The 20,980-nt window shown below is 37.8% G+C and overlaps 1 protein-coding gene across 1 annotated transcript in view; it reads right to left on the reverse strand.

Annotated features, from left to right (window-relative positions):
- TUT7 (terminal uridylyl transferase 7) overlaps positions 1 to 20,075 on the reverse strand; it is a gene marked incomplete at its 5' end in the record, with an annotated part of 30,914 nt that extends 10,839 nt beyond the window's left edge. The window contains 18 exons of the mRNA XM_082013304.1: positions 303 to 406; positions 1,320 to 1,377; positions 1,905 to 2,005; positions 2,876 to 2,962; positions 3,657 to 3,807; positions 3,933 to 5,056; positions 5,416 to 5,596; positions 5,994 to 6,125; positions 7,122 to 7,241; positions 7,875 to 8,001; positions 8,869 to 8,938; positions 10,713 to 10,764; positions 11,789 to 11,877; positions 12,379 to 12,556; positions 13,580 to 13,696; positions 14,265 to 14,437; positions 18,362 to 18,865; positions 19,994 to 20,075. Coding sequence (XP_081869430.1) covers positions 303 to 406; positions 1,320 to 1,377; positions 1,905 to 2,005; positions 2,876 to 2,962; positions 3,657 to 3,807; positions 3,933 to 5,056; positions 5,416 to 5,596; positions 5,994 to 6,125; positions 7,122 to 7,241; positions 7,875 to 8,001; positions 8,869 to 8,938; positions 10,713 to 10,764; positions 11,789 to 11,877; positions 12,379 to 12,556; positions 13,580 to 13,696; positions 14,265 to 14,437; positions 18,362 to 18,865; positions 19,994 to 20,075 — 3,450 coding nt within the window. The remainder of the gene's footprint in view (positions 1 to 302; positions 407 to 1,319; positions 1,378 to 1,904; positions 2,006 to 2,875; positions 2,963 to 3,656; positions 3,808 to 3,932; positions 5,057 to 5,415; positions 5,597 to 5,993; positions 6,126 to 7,121; positions 7,242 to 7,874; positions 8,002 to 8,868; positions 8,939 to 10,712; positions 10,765 to 11,788; positions 11,878 to 12,378; positions 12,557 to 13,579; positions 13,697 to 14,264; positions 14,438 to 18,361; positions 18,866 to 19,993) is intronic.
- Positions 20,076 to 20,980: the final 905 nt, after the last annotated feature.

The following is a 20,980-nucleotide window of genomic DNA, read 5'->3' on the forward strand; positions in this document are numbered from 1 at the left end:
GTGTAGGAAAGCTGAAGTTTTATTATTTTGTCTTTCTCATTTACAGAAAGGCTTAAGTAGCTAGACCACTATTTCTTACTATTGCTGAATATATTTTCTTAGAGAAGTGACAACTCTAAAGTAGCAATTGTGCAATTGACTTCACTCACAGTCAGATAAAAGTTGTTTGGAAATCTAAAATTGCAATAAGTAATTGGAAACAGTTGATTACTGAACCTCAACAAAACAATCACTTCAATCCCAAGAAGCAGACCCACATTTTTCTGTTAAAAAAATAAAATTAAAAAAAGGGATAAACTTACCAGAGTATTATATAAACTGATGTCTACTTCAAGACCACTTCTGACATGGAAAAATTTGACAATTGGGACTTTAGCAGTTGTTATAGGCAAGACATTTCTTAAACCTAGGATGAAATGTTTAATTACTGAATGACTGCAATACAGTCATAACAGTATCAAATGCTCTACAAATAACTTCGAACTGTAGTAAAAAGGCTACAAAATAAAATCTTAGTTGATACCCAAATTGTATTTCCATTATATTTTAATGTTGATTTTAGGCATTTGTCAAACACGCTGAATCTGCTAAATATAGTATATACAAATATATATTTAGCCCCCCAATAAAACAAAGATCAGTATAAATGTTACAGAAGAATAAGCTTAAGAGATCATTGATAGTTCCCTCCTATCATATTAAATTCATGTGAGATTCACAACGAAGGTGGTGAAACCCTGGCACAGGTTGCCCAGAGAGGCAGTAGGTGCCCCATCCCTGGAAACATTCCAGGTCAGGTTGCACTGGGCTCTGAGCAACCTGATCTAGTTGAAGATGTCCCTGCTCATTGCCAGGGGTTGGACTAGATGGCCTTTAAAGGTCCCTTCTGACCCAAACTATTCTATGATTCTGTGAAAAGAAGCACTATTAAATCGCAATTTCTTGTAGAAAGAATTCCCATTTCAAACTTGTATCAGCCTTTTACTATTAACTTACTAGGCACTGAACATATAAATACAACATAACTACTCACTTGAAGCCTCAAGCTTTAACTTAAGGTTTTTCTTATGCATGTAGGTTATAAATATACTACCTGTTCAATTCAGATGTGGTCCTATAACTTTATCATCTCATAGACCTACATACGCAAACAAAAATAAATCCAAATGTTCACAATATAACTTCACTCTTAGTAATGTTAAGATAAAACTATACTGAAGAGCTTAATGATTTTCATCTGCAGTCCCCCAGAATGTTGTCACTACAACAACTGAAGTCACATAAACAGAACCACTTATTTTAATATTCAAGAAAGTTACCTGACTGTTTCTTGAGAACTTTTGCTAAATCTTCAATCATTCTGATGCAATCAAGTCCCTAAGACATTAAGAAAAAAAAGGTGAACATTGTATCTGCTACAAGTATTTTATGCAAACCTTTCATTACTTGCCATTAAGCTTAAAGGTGTATAATTGAGAGTTTCCTATTGTACAGAATTATGTGAGTACCAGAAATTGCTTCAAAATAGCACCTGTAAATTCAATACTAGATAGTTCATCTTAACATAGGCTTTTAAAAAGTTTCTATTAGGCATGAAAGGAGATTGATGTTCTTTTCCACCGTCTCCCATTCCTAGTTGTTTATGCTACAAAGTATGTTATTTATCTGCACAGCTAATGCTAGAAGTAATGGTAGTGCAGAATTCAGAAGAAAATGGACTACTGAGAGTAGTTCCTAAACTCATGCCTAGACCAACAGAAAAAACTCCCTAAAATAATCTGCTTTTGTGGTGCCTATTTACGTTTTCTTCTGATCTGAAAAGCTTTTATAAAATAATTTGTTACACTAGATACACAAATAACCACAAAATTTTGCATTTATTAAAAAAAATATTTCCAAACTACCTCAGCAGTTTCCAGCCCATCAATCGTCATGCAGATATCAAGGTCACTTTGTTTGAAGCCAAAGCCATTTTTTGACGACCCAAACAAATTCAGCCTGGTTCCTGTAAGAGGTGTGATATGTTATAACCACATATTGAAACAGAATCTCAAATTGTATATAGCTTCAAACCACTGCATGCCTTTTAATACAAACGTGAAAACATTACTATCTTTCTATGGTACATCTATTTTCTTACTAACTTTGCTGATGAGGGAAGAATTTCTACTTTTATTGGTTCAAATGAGCAGTCTGACAGATCCAGAAACAAGTTAGGTTTTCCAATAATTAAATCATCAGCATGCAGGTCCCAGCTGAAATCTGATAAAAAAAAAAGTAAGGCTGCTCTCTACAGAGATTTTCAGGATAAGGGACATATCTGTCCACATATCAGGCTCCAGCCAAAAAAATCTTCTACTAATTTTAAAAGACTATGCACCAAGGTCCAGTTGTTACAGGTAAAAACTCCAGAAACAAATAAACATGAAATTCAAATAGCTAGGTTCTGCAGATAGGTAAGATGATGTGGCTGTATTTTAAAATATTCCAAAACTAGTAAGTTTCAGTAGGAAGGACTACAAAAAGTTTGGTGTTTATAAGAGCAGATACAATGAGAAGTCTGGCTAATGAATAAGGCTAAAATAACAATTATAAAACTGTTAACACTACTGCTTTGATTGCTTTCTCCTTAACTTGCCGTTGTTCCTTCCTACTAATGTGCTGTATATATGACTAAGTCAAAGAAGACTTAAACCAAAGCCTTAAAAGACTTAAAACAGAAATTAATGTAATGAAGTATAGCAATACTGAGCAACAATATAGATTAAATGTTAAAACTGAAGTGTTTATTATGCTGATATGATACGTTTTCTTGGAAAACACTCAAGTATGAACACACCAAAGTATAAATATAAAGGTAGAACTGCCTAATTACCTGGGAAATCCTCTCTAATGAAGTCTTCCAAGTTTTGTCTTATATATTCCCGAACCTGATCTTCTACTATATTTGGAGCAAAATCATCTTTAAAAAAAAAACACAACAATTTAGGCAAACTGATCTGTAGAAAGAGTGAACAGCAAAGATTCAAATGAAACAAGTGAGGAGTTTACAGAGGGGAGGGGAGAGAAAAAGCAAGAGAAGAATCACATGTGAAGGAAAGAAAGCAAGGATGAAGTAGAAGAGAAATACCTGTTCAAAGAAAAACATTAATTAGACAAATAATGCATTTTGTCTGGTCAGAAATGGCGAGAGAGAAAGGAGGAAAGTTGGGTCACTCTGAAAAGAACAAAAGTGGAGAAGTGTTACAAAACAGTATTTTGACTCCATTTTTTTCTAGAACACTGAAGCCTTTGTCTACTAAAGCCCACAAGTTAAGGAACAATAATGAAATTCAAAGTAGATAAAAATGTAAAAGTATCAGTCAAAAAAACCACCCAAAATTAAACTCTTAAAAATTATACTAAGATACCTAGATGAGTAATCAGACAGCCAGTGTGTGGAAGATAAACCTAAATATTTTGTGTTTCTCTAGATACAAACTACTCCGTAGTCCTATTCAAGCCCTTACAAATCTTAGAATTGTAACTAATAGAGTTGGATGCAGTGTAGCAAAATAAACCAGCTCCCTTGATAACACCATTAGCCTGTGGTTATTTCATTATTTTTTGCAATTCTTTTTCTACTGCACAACAATATTCAAAGGAAAAAAACTTACAGTAACACTGGACACAAACTTGATCTAGAATAACTGAAAATTTGGGTGTCAGCGCTGGCAGTGGGTCAAGCTCAATTTTCTTGAAGTCTTCTGGACAATCTCTCTTCAAATGACCTTCCCGTTTGCACAAGCTACATACTACTGTAGGAGACTGCATGAACAGAAATCAAGACTGGTTTTAAAAACTATAATACTTTAATGAATTTGAGCAACACTTTCATATAACTGGTAATAGAACATAAGCAATATGTTTATGTTCTGATACAGCTTGCTTACCTTGCCCTTTGTAAAAGCTGGTTTACTGAATTCATAAAAAAGTTCAGATTCTAAACACTGTTCTATTCCTGCATTCTCTTCAAAAAGACTTCCCTTCTCAGTAAGATCCTCTTGACTCAAATTGATCCTCAGAGGTGCATCCACATTTTCTTCGAAAGGTATGTTCTCATATTTACTGGGGATGGAAAAATCATCTTCTTCCTCTGACAGTGCATCATCATCTCCAGATCCAGTGTATGTGTTATCTAGTTCATCTCCAGCTCTTACAACACCACGCTCTCTCTGGTTTAGAAGACTTGGTTCTTCCTCCTCTTCCTCCTCATCATCCGAGTTAATACTTTGGGATATTTGACTCTGTGCTGAACATATTTTTTTGGGGGATTCATCCAGTTCATCAGTACCTTCCGTGCTCTCCTCATCAATGCCAATCTTGTCATACATTATAGCACCACAGTCCAAGACAAACTCATCAGCCTCTGTAAGTGCAGCATTTTGAAAACCTTCTAAATCTGAAGTACTACACGTCTCTATATCATGCTCATTCACTGCAAGGAGATCTCCACTATCACTGTCTTCATCTATTCTCTGCTCAGTACTCAAGATGTTCCACCTTCTTTGTTGTTCATATTCTTCGTCCTCTTCTTCCTCTTCATTTCCACTTTCTGTCTCCTCACAATGCGGTTTAAAATGCTCATTATCTCCAAGAATAAATTCCTCAATTATACAGTCTGAATCTTCATGGGCCATTCCCAAATGACTTATATCATCAGCCAGTTCTTCTTCTGTGAAGCTTTCTGAGCCATCACACAGTTTTGAAGGATCAATTCCATGTGCTTCGGTCAAACCTGTAGTCTCCATTATGCAATCTTCCACTATGGCTCTGTTTGTTCTACCATCCAAGTTTTGCAACTCAGAGTTTTCATGCTTTATAGCATCTTTTCCATGGTCCAGCATTTGGATTTTCTCCTCATTGACATTTGGAGAGGAATTTTTGCTCAATTTTGCACTTTTTTTCTGAGGCAAGGCAAAATACCTGTAAGTTGCTCTCAGGCAGTGAAGAATATATTCATATACTAGCTGGCTGTTCAAAGTTCTTGCCACATTCCTTTTGACTGAATATGGGTCTAGTAGAAAGAAGAAGTGAGCCAGCAGTGCAAGAGTTAACTTTTTTAGAAAAGAATACACTTATATCCTTACAAAATTTGAATATACTACTGTTAGTTACTGTAAGACATTGTGTAGGGACATAAGATCTATGAATTGTGCTGAAGACAATTTAAGTCCACTTAATTACTTTTGATAATGTTGGAAAAATACCCAAGAGGAATATTAAATTGATTTTTTTCAAAGTAAGTTCTACTATATTATTTGGAATCACAGTCCAATATTGAAAAATTCTAAGTTATTACACACAATGTCAATAGTCAAGACAATACCCTAGAAAATTAAAGTAACAGCTCTTTGAAGTTTGTTGAATATATACCTTCCACAGCAATGCGCTTTTTAGGCCAGTCCTTTGATTCACGAGATACTGTTTCTTTGAGTCGTATGCTAATAACCAAATCAGCCATATTGAACTCCAAGGCATAGAAACGAAGCAGTTCTACCCAGAGCTGACCAGCAGGTGCTGAACACTGCTGTCCTGAATCAAATACTAAGGGAACCTGTCAATTACAGAAGAAAGGCTTAAATAATATTTAACACATAGGTGTTCAGCTGTTACACTTCCTTGTATTTCCTCTGTAATGTAATGTTACGAAATGTATAGGTGCTTCTATACTCCTGCAATTGCAATAAAAGCTGCATTTAAAAAATTGGAATTGACAGATTAAAACCCAGGGTCTTATCAAAGAGTCTGAAATAACACCTTGTTTCCTGCTAGCTTCTTGACAGGTAAACATAGTAAGCTTTGTATCAAGTAGTCATGCAATGCTCTTAGTTCAGCTCATGATTTTTGCAACATAAACACAAAACAAAAATAGAAGATAGTGTTGGTTTTTTTTTTTTCCAAGAACACCAATGACTGCTGACTACTACAGAAGTAAATTAAATGGTTCAGACCTTGCCCCTTCTAGAGGAAGTTTCTTGTGGCAAATCAGAATCATCCATGGGGTTATGCTCCCAAACCACAGCATCATTCTCCACTCCCTTCAGATGAAAATTAGTTAATTTGTTTAATGAGAATCCTCCAATCTAAAAGAAACAGAAAAGGAAACATACAACTAAATATCATATGAATTTTAAATCTTGCCCTACACCATGGTAGTAAGCCAAAGTAAAACAAAACGAAGTTTAAAAATAGTAGTTCCAGGCTCAGAATATGCCCCAATCTGCTTCTCTCTTCTCCTTAAATATCTCTCTACAAAAAGCTCTCAAGGGTTCGGTGCTTTTGGAAGGGTACCTATATGTCACAGAACCTTGTCTTTGCACATTACACAAGCATAAATACGTATTTTTTAATTATATCGCCATATACTATTGGACATTTCTCTCACTCAGTGCAGACAGTGGACAGGCTTTGGGAAGGAGTTGGTCATGCACTGAAGGAAATTGTTAACTGCAAGGCCCATGTAATTGGTTATAGAAACTGTAACACACACACTAAATAAAACAGGTGACTACACGAACAAAAATGGGTGCCATGAATATAACACCTGAATGGTGTCCTGGAGAACTAGATTCTGGATTTGTGTCCACTATATAACTCTTGATATTAGGATGCATTTCAGCTTCTAAATCCAGGAATACATGCTCTATACCCCTACTCTGATCCCTTGGCAGCTATCACACCAGTGTGCTCCCCAACTATGGTCTACATTTTGAAGAACCAGATGTCAAAATCCGAGACATTGTTTTGGGATGTAGCTGTGTGCATTCAGAGTTCTCAAGAGTCTGGAAGAAAGGCTGAAGAAATGAGGAAGTAGACTGTTACGAAGTGCATTATTCAACACCCTGCTCTCCTTACGCACAAAAGGGGCAACAGAGCACTGACTCAGATTGTGAATTGCATCCTTACAGCCAAGCACACAAAGGTTAGGTGTTAGTCTGGCTGAACTCACATTCTTTCTGAATTCCTGAAGAAATGGCTGGCTTATGGCTTGCTCAGAATAGCAAGAAGCTGACAAGTTACACACCACCACAAGTAATTGGTCCTCTCATTCATACTATTCAGTGTATTAACAGACATACCCACGATCCCAAATAGACAGGTAGAAAAGGGTCTTTCCTCTGTTGTAGAAAGAAAATAACCATTAAAGCAAACACATAAGGTGACAAGCCTCCCTCTTCAGGACGATCAACACAGCACAACTGTAAAAATAAATTGTGCAGTCATTAAGGTTTCAAGTGATACTGTGAAAAACATGCTTTTAATTACTGTTCATAAATCTGTCACATTAAAAACTAACAGAAACTCAGACATCTTTGAGTTCTTATGAGATGGACTTTGTTCTCAAGGCCTGCATATTTGCTGGATTCATGTTATTACCATAACATTATGAAAGCGATAGGATGCAGATTGGCAAAGACAGCATACAGCACATTTTAATTTACAAGAAAGTTTTCATCTACATGTAGAAACAAGCAGCTTTTGTCCTTTAATTTTTTCATGAAGGATTGAGTTTATGGGAAACAGGTAATTCCATTTCATATACATTTCTCTGACTTGTTTGGTAACAGAGTAGGATACTTACAGTCTGCATGCCACTGGCTGAAGCTTAAAATTCCACTTTTGAAATTTAGTGGAACATTATAACATACAAATGATAGTTATATAATTTAGAAAGTTTACAATTTCTAAAAAATTTAAATACCCTTTTTCCAACTCTTTTTCTAAAGACAGTTTCAACAACTGTTTTCTAAACCATACCTAAAGTCTTACCAGCATAGTACCAATGTTCATGCAATATTTATTCACAGAAGGGGAATACAAATGACTCTTACCTTTGCCCAGTACCTGAAGGCAATCACTAAAGGTACTACAGTAGGTTTCAGTTTTCCAAGCGCAGCCAAATGGTTTGTTGTCAGACAAGCATTCTCATTCCCTGCACTCACTTTACAAATAAGGCCACTAAAACCCAAAAAAGAAACAAAGTAAAAGATCTTGGAGGTTTTGTAACAACAGCCATAGGTCAGATGACATCTCACAACATAGTGTAGCAGAAGGCTGTAAGGGAAGACTTAACAGCCTCTCAAAGACACTGTATCTACATTAAAAGAAGCATGGAAAAATCAGTTTGAGTTACAGTTAGGTTGGAAATATATGCAGTATAATTCTCTGTAAAAGTGTTTTCAAATACAATTCAGGTGTAAGTATTTATTTCTAATGACATTAATCCACTGAATTAAAAAAAAGTTACAGTACTAATTTCCTTCATGAATCAAAAACATCTTCCCATAACACACCCACCAGAAAACAAATTCTATGCTGTTTCCACAGCATGAGGAACATTTTCAAACAGTGAAAGATCAAGGTAGCAGCAAATAACAGGCAGTATTTCTGTATCAGTAACTGTTTGTAGAATGTTTCATGAATCTTAAGTGATATATATTAAATGGGCAAAATAAAATGTCTTTCACTTGTTCTCAAAACACTAGTGAAGCTAAGCAAGCTGATCTTACCCTTACAGAAATCCGTAATTTAATATGGTATCTATAAGGAAGTAAAGTTTCTGCTTAAGCAGTTATCCCACATGGAAGGGTAAAGGTGCATGCTGGAAGCCATAATGGTTGAAGGGATTGGGAAATACGCAGCTGAGGACAGAACAACCCTTACCCTCTTATTCTAGGCTAGGAATGACTTGCCCATGAGTGTTAGTTTGTGTTTCAAGATCCATGGAACTGTAATAATTTAGTACAGAAACGTCATTTTCAGATGTTGGTACATATAATTTACATTGCTATATACTATTAGAACACACAAAGTGACAACCGAGACCTTTGCTTTTCTCTGCACATCACCACTGGTAATCTAGCATGGAAATCTGCATCAACTTCCGTAAAAGATTCTAGGGGGGGGAGAAAGAAAAAGAAGAAGCCACGTTAACAAAAAATATGCTGAACTTGATGCAACTACGAGCACAGCTAGAACCTCAACTTCTTAGTAAAATGATTAATTTTGAGACAAATAACTCAGTACTATCTGATAGATTAATCTTGTCACTCTTTTAAAGCAAGTTTTTCATATGTGATCGGAAGAGTACGGTCTACTCTATGAAAAGCACTGTTAAGAAAATGCTCAAGCAGAAAGGAACTTTTCAAAATTCATATACACAGTAGGTATAATTGAACAGGTATATTTTGGTTAAGTGCTGGTTTCAGTGATCCAGGCATACAGACAGACCAATGACATCTGTAAAAGAATGTTAGTGGGAAAGATGAAAAAAAACCCCAGAGCATTATGTCAGTACTAGACAGAGGGAAATTTTCCCTGATAATCTAGAAATAGTAAATGTAAGTATAGAACAGGCTTACTGACATGATGTAATGTCTTCTTGCTATGCTTAATTTTTTATTTTTTCCTCTTATTCTTTATATAGGTTTCCAAATACAATTCAGCTATGTTTTTATCTTAACACTGAAGTACAGATGCCACTGCAGTCCTTTCTCCAAGTCGAGTTTATTGATCCAAACAAGGGTTATATTTGATGCCTCACTCTTTCACTGGGCTAGATAGAGAGGAAACTATGAAACAATTTTAGATACCCAACTCAAAAAATCTGAAATTACAAGGCTTTCTTGATGTTACCTAGCCATTCAGACACCTGACTTCTTTGAAAAACATCATTTGCCACTGGGGTACCTCAAATGACTAATGTTCTGTTCCTGTATCTTCTGACTCACATAAAAAGGCTTTGCACAAGATGTTAATGTAAATATTGCTTGCTTTCAAAACACATTAGAGATCCTAACTTCTTATGGGATCTGGGTCTTCATTCCTCCAGTCTGGTTGAACAATAAGCCCATTCTCAAAGACTATAATGGTCATTTGACCAGACAAAAAGATGCACATACAATGGGGGTGGGGATGGCAATGAGAAAAATCTAGGTCAGTAAATATATGCATGTTTAATATACATGTTTGGGACCATGTGGTCTGATTTCCCAACTGTGGGCATAAAGCAAGGAAAGAAAGTAGTAAAGCTACTTTTTGCAATCTGCATTTAAAAAGACAGAGTTTCTTTCCCATCTTTTCATTTTTTCACGTGCACATGCTTTAATTGGTTTGAGTATGTGCACTTTCTTAAGATCTTAAACTTTACTTGCCTGTGTTAGTGCATAGAGTTGTATTCATTAACTGAAAACCAGCATGTTTCTATATGTAGTCATTTGTACATGGCCTCACTGCACTAACAGGCATATGCACATAATTATAGTAAAAGAAACCACAATCTGAAAGTACATTACCAAGTTGCTGATCACATTAAAAGAGCTTAGGCTACTTTCTGTACTATACAGGGCTAATACAGCAGTCTGGAGAAAGAAGGGCAGTACAGTCTACCTTAAGTTTAATGACATCTTCACTTACAATGTAGAAGAAAACCTCCCACTAGGAATTTCTCATATTAACAAAAATAATAGGACTTCAATAGTCATAAAACTGAATACCAAAGTTAGTTCTGCAATGTATTATTTACGGCAGTATTTTTCAGTCTCACGTCTTTCTAAAAAATAATAGCATGTGGTTTACCTCAACTGAATTCCACCTCAATAGAGGTGGAATTCAACAACACTAAGCAGTAATAGTTTAATGAAATTGAGAAGGCAGCAATTTTTTCTTACCACTGTTCTGGAGACTTTCTTGCACAAGTAAGAGAACATCTGGTTGAGTCATCTGTCAATAAGAGTAATAAAGCAGTTTTTATACCTGTCAAAAAGGTGATTTCCCACAACTCAAAAAAAAAAAAAAAAAAGTAAAACATCACCCCTAGACCACTTCCGTTTTTCTTCCAGAGAGGGCAGCAATAAGGAAACAAAATAACAGCAACTGACAAAAAACTTCTCTTAGTCCTTGGCTATTACTAAATTATATCAAAAGGAACATGAACTCTGCTAATATGGAAGAAAAAAAAAGATCCTGGAGTAATTGCAAGTTAAGCTATTTTTATCTCTATCAAAGACTTGGTTGCGGAAAAAAAACACCAACAGAAATACTATTTCAGTGTGCTTAAATATGATTGCCTTCCAACATAGTGGATCTACCTCACGTCAAAGACTGGAGTCACAGCTTTTTAAAATTATATGCACTTTATGAACCTGGATCATTCTTTTTCCCTACAACATTTCCGTCTTTGTTTCCTAGAGGAAATGCTAAATTTTATCTATGAGACTGCCAGATCAATTACAGCAGGAGTAAATATGGAATCAAAAGCTTGTCACGGTCCTTAATTTCTTTTCAATGTTCAAGCACAAAGATGTACAGAAACAACTAGCACAACAAATCAAGACTTTAAATTACTTCACATATAAATGACGTAAGATGGTCTCATGCCTCAAAATTAACCTAACAATCAAAAACTCTGACGTATATATCAATACAGTAACAAGATCATGGAAGTGCCATTTAATGCCACTGTAAGAGAATATAAATAATGACCTGTCTCATAGAACTACCAGGAGTACAGATGTTTCAAGTGTTTCCAGTTTTTCAGAAGGTTCATTAGAACACAAAGCTGTATTATACTGCCTGACCATTACTGGTGTATGAAGCAAGGAATGTTATTAAGACTATTTGAATGTGATAGCTCTTCATAAGAAGTGCTACTACCACACTGTAAGTTATATTTAAACTATAATGTACATAAAGGTGCAAATATGCAAAACCACTTAGACATATGTAATAAAATGGTCTTACTTACATTGGCAGGAAACTGGATATCTATGTTTATGTCTGAAGTTTTGAAACCAAATCTGCTAGAGGAGGAGCCATACAATCTTAATGAGCACTCTGTAACAAAAAGAATTATACTGCATTTACTCTATACGTAATTTTAAGTCTGTAGCTACTTTACAGCATTGTCAGTAGATCTTAAACCTACATCTAGTTTTGATAACCACAGGAACTGAAGAAGGGTCTTCCAACAGCACAGAACTGTGTTAGTAAATCCTGCCTTCCATGCTCTTGTTAGTAAAGGCTTGTCATGAAGATCAAATGCCCCCCATGTCTTGTTCACCTTCACTTTCTACTACAGGTTTGTCTGGGTCATGGGCACCATTGTAATTTAATTCTGATACAAGGTTATATTGCCACATCGTGTCATTCAACAGACTCGTAACTAAATAATAGTGTTTCATAATTTAGCTAGCCAGGGTTTTTAAGTTTTCACTTTATGAATTGTTGTTTTGTTTTCATTTTTTGGGTGGGGTTTTTTTTTGGCTGTTTTTTGTGGTGTTTTTTTTTTTTTTTAAGTTGGCCTATCTAGCATTTAAAACAAATTGCAAATAATACCTGGCAATTTTTGACGCAGTAAGTTTTCCATCACTGTTTTAATGTTGAGCCTTTCTTCTAGATCTTCATTATTTAAGCCAAACTCCTGCACTAAGTTTTCAATAGCAACACCAATAGCTCGTATCTGGGAAGGTGCTGGAGGAGGCAGAGCAGTCAGCAGTTGTTCTTCTTGCTTTTCCTTTAAAGATAAGAAGACTGATGTTTTAATGATTGTCTTGAGTTGCTTCATGTGCTACAACGAATGCATGCCACTGATCCCAAGTAATACCACCTCAGGTTTTCCAGATAATGGAGGTAATTGGAAGCAAGATGATCAAGTGAGAAACCGTGACAGGTGTAAAGAATTAGATATTCAAGGAGGGTTCATTAATGTGCAGAGGTGTATATATATACACACACGTATTTGGAACACTTAAAAATAAGTCACAAATTCTTTCATCACCTATGAAGTGGGAAAGGGTAGCAGTTGAAGAGGAAGAAATACAGAACATGCAGAAGACAAACATTTTTGTCAACTTCAAGCTGAGAAAGTAGAAAGAACAGAAGATATTTAATTAAAAAATTAGAACATAAAATTGAGGTTATGCTCAAGTTATTTTGATGTTTATGTTCAAAACAAACCTATTTCCTTTACATATAAAAAAGTCTGTAATACTCCACGAGTTCTTAATTTTTCCGGTATTTCTGAACTGAAATCTTCACCCTGACATAGAGGTTATAATTTCTAATTCTGCCATACCAACCATATTTGCTTATTGCTACTCCTCATTGCACTGGACTTCATCAAAACTCCTTATGGTTGAAATATGACAATGAAATATACACTAGGAAGAATACACATAACTAATATACAAGAAGGATTACAGAACAGCAAAGCAGAAGAATCAGTTGGTACAGCTTTTTTATTGTACTTCAAATCACCAGTAACAAAATATTACTGAGTTACACTTTAAATAAGGATTCTTTCAGTAATAATAGGCATGAAAGAGTACAAATTAAATTCCAAAGCTGAGGGCAGAAGCAAAGTCCAGGTCCCACACCTCCTCTTTTTACCAGTATTGCTAATTAAGTTTTTCAGAAGATTCAAACACAGTAAAAAAATAAATGCAGACTGATATTAGAAGCAGTGCAGTACCACTGTCATCAGTAGGGTGAGGACAGTTTCATAAACCTGCATTTTATATTTTTGTCCTTAACTCACCTTTAGGCTTTTCTTGTGTCTTTTCTCTTTAATATGCTTATGGGCAAAAGCCACCGACTCAATCAAAACATCACACAGTTTGCAGGTATATTTTGCTGACAGGTAGCTTCGAGGTTGCTAAAATAAAGACAGTAAAAAACCCTAAAATATAGAAAGATATTACCTTCATTTCATTCAATATCCTTGCTAAGTTGAATGACTAACTCTGAAATCCAGAAATACTCACTTTAGCTTTTCTAATGCCATCTTTACAGTCAAAAAGTTTGCAAATCAAATATAACGCTAGAATAATTGTGGTACTGGGTTAATCAAGCCCAACACCTTGTCTTTTACAGTGGAAAATACCCAATACCCATGGAAGAATATATCAACTGAACAAACATACAATAAAACTTTTCTGGTCCACTGCTCCAGTATCTAGTGATCTGATGTTAATTCATGAACTAAAGCAGCAGCCATTTTTTGTGCTTAAATTGCTGCCAAACCAACATTTATTACAGTAAGAAAAGCAGAGTAACCTGCCTTCTCTTGACAAACCATTAACAGCATCCATTTTGTACATTACATGAATTCAACAACTAGACTTTCTAGCTACAGTCAGAGAAACTGCTCAAAGTGTACCCTCTATATAGTATTTACAGAGAAAAAAAAATAGGAGAGGACTATACAAGTAAGACAGTGGCACCTTCTTCAGTCTATAAATGCCATCTCGTCTCAATCGTTCTTCAGCTTGCTGCAGCCCTAGAAGTTCTTTTGCCGACAGCATAGATTCATCTATGACTGGACCATCCACTTCATCTTGATCGTACTCGTCTTTTCTAGTTCTTCTCGATCTTCTTGGTTTTCTAAGCTTCATTTCTTATAAAGAGTTAAGAGAGCAAAGATGGCAAATAACTTCAGAGTACCAAACAGCATTTTTTTTTAATTACCATTCTACTTATGTGTGAATCAAAGAAGATACAAATCATCTACCCTCCATGGTTTCATCTGTGCTATGCAAGTCTGATAACAGCAAGTGTGTATTTATGTCATAACCTATAGTACCTTTTTTCCTGAACTATTAAAAAAACACTAATTTGTCCCATTGAAGTCGTTGACCTTATTTAGACAGCTTTGTTAAAACTAGCAAAAAAACCACCCTAACATGAAAAGGTAGAACATATTGAAAGATTTCAGGATGCTTGGTCATGCTTGGGCAGATGAACAAGCTAGAAAGTGAACTGACCAATAAACCACTATGAATATCACAGAATTAGTGAGTGTAGGCCAATCGGAATGATTTGTAAGAGCTAACAGCACTATGATATAGCACTGCCATGCCTTAGCTGACTACAACAATTTATTATCACCAGTACTAACTGCCTGTTAATGTTACTTGCCTTTCAATTAAACCAGCATATGGATCAGTATTGCCTTCATATTATTAAATAGTCAAGTGGAAAAAAAACCCCAACCCCTTTTGGTGACCTAAGTCAATAAATAACGGACTTGCTAAGTATTTGCACACGTTGCTTAATAAAGCTATAAAACTGGCAGAATAAACATGCTTAGAAAGCTTGTTATGTTTACAGCAAGAGTTCTGGAACAAATTAATGTAAATACCACTTCTACTTTTAAGCAAACTTTGTCATCATTTTGAAGCAGGAATTGCTACTGGTCCAAAGAACACCTGTAAAAATCATCTCAGGAATGAATATACGCGGGTCAGATTTTCACACATGACTTCAGATCATATCTTACCTTTCACTTGTACAGCTATACAGGATGTCCAGATACATGGAATTTCTAAAGTTCCCTGCTCCTAAGAATGTTTGTCCAACTTCCTTGACTCCAAAGCCCTTATCCTAGCATGAGGTTTTAATGTTTGATAATTAAAAAAAAAAAAAAAAAAAAGATAAAACACAACTGCTCTACCAAATACCTTTACAAAGTTTCTTTCCTGTGACCACAATTTTTGTCTCTAATAACTGGCAAAAGGGAAAGAATCTGCTTGTGTATTTTCAACCAGTTATTTGATTCAGTTCACTAAGCAGCATGCATGTGCTAGTGTTGTAAAACAGGACCAGGACAAGAGTGGCAATATAGTTTCTTTCAGCAGCAGCACAAGCTTATGCTGGAATAAGCAGACCTAAGGCTGTTTATTGAATAGGCTGCAGGGACAGTACTCCAAAGGAAGCTCCAAGGAGCAGAAACAGAAGTTTGAGTCTCTGAACTTTACACAACCCTTCCATTTGCCATGCTGACTCTCCTGCTCAAAGTCCTAAGATCTGCCACCATTGTTTGACTACATTTTTACTGATCAGTGTAGATAGAACTTGGAGAAAAATGTGTATTAATTGAATGTCTTTGCAGGAAAGCGTATGACAACTACCTACTTACCAATTATTTCTGTAACCACTAAGTAACTTAAAAAAAATTACAAGTACATAAATACTGCTAATATTTGGTAGTTACAGTATTGACAATCTAATTATAGGTTAATGGCTAAATAAAGTACTAACAACAAGCTAAAGTCAAAGCTTCTGCAGAAAAATCAGTGCCTCAGAGATTTAGTAAACTTCCTTATGAGCTGCTGTAAAAAGGCACAAATGTAAAGAAAAGGGACAACTGCATAAGGGATCAAGTAAAATGAAATGCTAAATTTTTAGTAACTGTTTCCTACTTCACATAGCATTAGAGCTTTTGAAGGGGTCTCCACAGATGAGCTATGCCATGCCTGTGCTTCACAGCAGGATGAAATGAATTTTGTCAATCCTGGGCAATGCTCACCTAACCTGTTCTTGAACACCTTCTGGTACATACTCCATGAGCTGCCCATGCAACTTCTCCAGTACTTCACTAGCTTTACCATTAGAAACTTTCCCTTTATTCCTTACCCGAACCTTTCTTGCTCAATTTTAGGCCTATTGCTTTGTGTACCATCTATTGGAAAGTCACAAGCCAGATGACTACATCACCTTTTAATATCCTCCTAGACAGCTGAAGACTGTTATCATGCTTCCCTACCCTTTCCTTTTCCAGAAAGATTGGGGATTGTTTACAGTTACTGTAGTTTCTGATTTATATGTGCCCCGGCATTCTTCTCGGTCTCTTTGGACTATTTCCATTTTATTTATTCAAGTGGTGTGCCAAAGCTGGACAGAGTACTGCAACTGAGTTTAACAAAGACTTAGAGAATAACGAGTCCTTCAGGCTGAGAGTCTGTTTTCATGCCTCACAACACCATGACACTGACTACTCATTATCATCTTCTGATTCACTAGGATTTCAGCTGCTTCTCCAAAAAACCTACTACTTTATAAATAACTTTTCCCCTTTTATTTGTATAGTTGACATTCCTACTAGACAATGGCATTTGCAAATATATCTTTTGTATTTCATCCTATATGTAAGTCATTTTTTTTCAGTCATGCAAAGTTATTTTAATTGGCCTTCCTGCTTTTCTGCATTCAGTTTGTGCAAGCTCCAAAGCATATTCAAATTTAAAAGCACACAATTAATAACCATGCTGTCTTCATTCATCATCAGACTAGTGTAATAAACATTTGTATTGGGTTTGCATGGCAAGGTTTTGGTAGTGGGGGGGCTGCAAGGGCAGGTTCTATGAGAAGTTGCTAGAAGCTTCCCCCATGTCCAATAGAGCCAGTGCCAGCTGGCTCCAAGACAGACTCCCATTGCTGGCCAACGCCAAGCCATCAGTGATGGTGGTAGCACCTCTGGGATAACAGATTTAAGAAGGGGGGAAAAAAGGGAATGTGGCAATTGCAGCTGGAGAGAGGAGTGAGAATATGTGAGAAAAACAGCTCTGCAGACACCAAAGGTCAGTGAAAGAGGGAGAGGTGCTCTAGCTGCAGGAGCAGAATCTGTTTTGCCCATGACAGTAATGGCTGAATGATCTCTCCCTGTCCTTACTCAACCCATAAGATTTTCTTTATACTTTTTTCTCCTCTATCCAGCTGACAAGGGAAGTGACAGAGCAGCTTTGCTAGGCACCTGTGGTCCAGCGAGGGTCAAACCACCACAACACTGAACAGAATAGAATCCTTGTAGATGCTTGCTCAGTGCTTCCTATCATTTTGACAAAAATATTTGAAAAGTATTTTCTGGATATAGTTATCTAATTATCTCTGCAAATGTCTTGTATTAATTTCATCTATAGAATTTTCGTCTAGTTTACTTACAGGACTGGCACATGAGAGTGTCTAAAGTACTAGAGTATCTACCAACTGCTTCTCCCACGTTCACAGGGGGCTGATCACTACTTTAAAGAAATACATTAGAAGGACTTGGCATACTTTTTTCTTGAAAAATGCATGTTTACTGCTACTCATCTCTTCATTACCTTTCAAATACTTATAGTAGGTTACACTATTTGTTCCAGAACAGATTCCCAAGATTAAAGTTGTGTACCATTTCTTTAGATTCCACTTTTAAGAGATGCTTGCCCTTTCCTTTATGCCAATAGCTTACTTCTCCTCAGTAAGTTCTCAGGTATGATTGCTGGTGGTCCCAGAAATCTACTTCAGTGAGTTCCTGAAGTTTCACAAACGAAAGTTCATTAGACCCAGTAAATTCGAGAACAAACTTGCGGAATCATTCTAGTCTGCTCTCTCCTCAGCTGAGGTTGAGCTTAAGTGTGCAACTTACTTCTAGTTTCTAATACAAAACAGAACAAAAATGATTTTTTTGCTTTAACAGTGAATCTTGAAATTTTACTTTTCAGTAAGACGCGCAGAAAGATACTGTACTGGATAGCTGTGTAAAAGCAAACATGTTGATTACCGAAGATTCCTTTCTGCATGTCTGGCATGTCTTCGCTCATGAAGTCTTCCTGAAGTTGCTGTCTTACATTTCTGTGTCCAGCACCTTCAACCTCATGAAGACAGTCCTTTCGTGTCCTGCTATGCATGGGCATCCAGGTAACAGATCTGTGCTCCCTCCAGCTGTCAGAAGTATCACAGTGGTCATCAGACACCCACTTCTTCATTTGGTCTCTTTGGGTATCACTTAACTTTGACACTTGACTGTAAGTTGTATTTTTAAGTGAATTTGCGCTACTCAAAATACTACGTGGCCCTCGCTTGGGACTGCTTCCATAACGACCTGGTGTTCCCTTTTTCTTTTGCAGGTTGATATCTATTTTATTGCTATGGCTATTTCCACATTCATCCATGACTGTGTAGTCTTTCTGTAAGGGATTTCCTTTTAATTCTTCTTGATGTAAAATTTCCTGTCCCTTATTCTGTTTGGCAAAGCAAGGTTTTGCAGCATCTGCAATGGCTATTGCTGTTCAATTTAGGGATTCCCACCTAGAAATTAGAAAGTTAAAAGTTGTAGTTTAAAATTGATCAAGTGATAAACACTGGTTATTATTTGTTATAGAAATCTCAACAGTCAGAGCCCTGGCTCTGTAATACCATCAAGGCAAGCAAGTCTTGGTGGAAAGCAAAATTTGCTCCAAGCAAACAAATGACAGTTCAAAATTCAGGTTTCTTCTCTTAAAATGCCTAACACCTATTGGTGGTTCATAAAACCCAGAGACAGCCTATGGCTTTTTTAGACATTAAGGTCTAGATGCCTGTAGCAGAAAGAGACTTTTAAGAGTTCACATCAAATTCTCAGCTCCGTACAGGAAAGCTTTGAAAGAATGACTGAAGTAACTTTGTAGCATGCAGAATATGTAGGAGCCAATAATGATGATGGCCCCAAAGCCATTCTACATCATCTGAATATTCCCCTTTCCCCATAGTAGCCACTTTTCACCTTGTTAAGAATGAAAATTGTGATCGGAAGAGATAGAGATGTAGAAATTGAGTAGCAATCTGTCAGGCAAATATGATACACTGATTAGGAAACAATGCTGCACTCCCAGTGCATGCTGCATGTTTTACCTAGACCTAAGATCTCACATTACTTGGTATTAAGCACTCATATTTCATATTATGTTAGTATTCTCTAAAACATCTGGGCTAATGATTGGCTCTCTCCTTGCCCCCCTTCCCCACTTGGTCTCATCCATGTTCTTATTGTAAAACATTTCCAGGAAGCTATAACTCTAACATTAGCATAAACCCACATGGATTGGGAAAGGGGGAGTTACCTGGAAGAAACTGGTTTAACAAAGGTAAGCAGCAGTGGTCACATTGATGCTTAATATTGTATTATTTAAATACAACAAAAAAGGTTTTACCTTTCAAAAGACAGGTATGTGCTTAAGGATGCAGAGAAGGCTGTAGGGCATTTACAAGACGCACTTAAACAGCAAGAAATACCCTTCCATTGCCTTGAATACAGGAGTAGGGTACCTGATTTTCTTCAAATTTATTATTATTTTTTTAAGTTCTGCAGGCGCCAAAGGCACCCTTAGGCCTCTCCGTGTCTGATTTCCAAAGGCTTGAGGCTTTTAGTGCTTACCTCCTCTTGGGCTGAAGAGGTTTTTTTCTCTTACATGAATACCAAAACAGGTAGGATTCTGGTCCCAAAGACCTAAACTCATGGCCAGTTATGCATAAGCGTGGAGACGCAGCTACTACAGCTGGGAGCCAAAAGAAAAGCTTCCAAGGCACACAGCAAACTTGCTTCCTACTTCAGGAAAGAAACTACTGTCAAACCTGAATTTCAGAGTGACCTAAAACCAGCTTGTTTTAGAGTCACCCCCAGAAGCAAGGCCCGCACCCAGCCGCCAGCCCGGATGACGGCACGCTCCCTGCCCCGGAGGGGAGCGGAGAGCCCAAGCTTACGCTCGCCCCTGGCTCCCAGCCGCGACGCGAGGTGCTGGACCGGCGCAGCGGGGGCAGGCAGCTCGGCGGGGGCAGGCAGCTCCGCAGGGCCAGCCGCGACGCAGCCGGGGGACGACGGCACGGTTCTTCGCCACGGGGCCAGAAGCAGCAGGCAGCCCCGTCCAAGTTGCCAACGGGACCCAGGAGGCTGCTGTTACGATACCGGCCTCCGTCACCTCCACGGAGGAAACACGCTACGTGGGCCGGAGGTCCCTTGCTCCCACGCGGCAGCTCCCGGCGCCCTCCCTCCAGTGCTCCCAGCGGCTGGAGGCGCGGGGGGACAGCCAGGCGGCCGGTACAGCGCAACGGCGGGGACTGGGGCGCAGCAGCCCCCACGCCGCGCTGGGCCCTGCCCCGCCGGCTCAGCCGGACACCCCGCGGGCGGAGGGGCGGGCGGGCCGCGGCCCAGGCCCGGGAGCAGGGGGAGGGAGGGAGGCGCAGGTGAGAGGGGTAGAGGACACCAAGGGACACCGCCCGCTGCTGCGGAAGGCCTCGCCCGGCCATCGCGCGCTGAGAGAAGTGCACTCACCAGTCGCCGACAGCCTGCCCCTCACCGCCGCCCCGCCATTGTGCCGCGGCGGAAGCGGCACCGATCCCTCCGCTTGACCGACCCGCGCGGGTC

The sequence above is a fragment of the Phaethon aethereus genome (genome assembly GCF_964289735.1).
Source record: "Phaethon aethereus genome assembly, chromosome: Z".
Taxonomy (NCBI): domain Eukaryota; kingdom Metazoa; phylum Chordata; class Aves; order Phaethontiformes; family Phaethontidae; genus Phaethon; species Phaethon aethereus.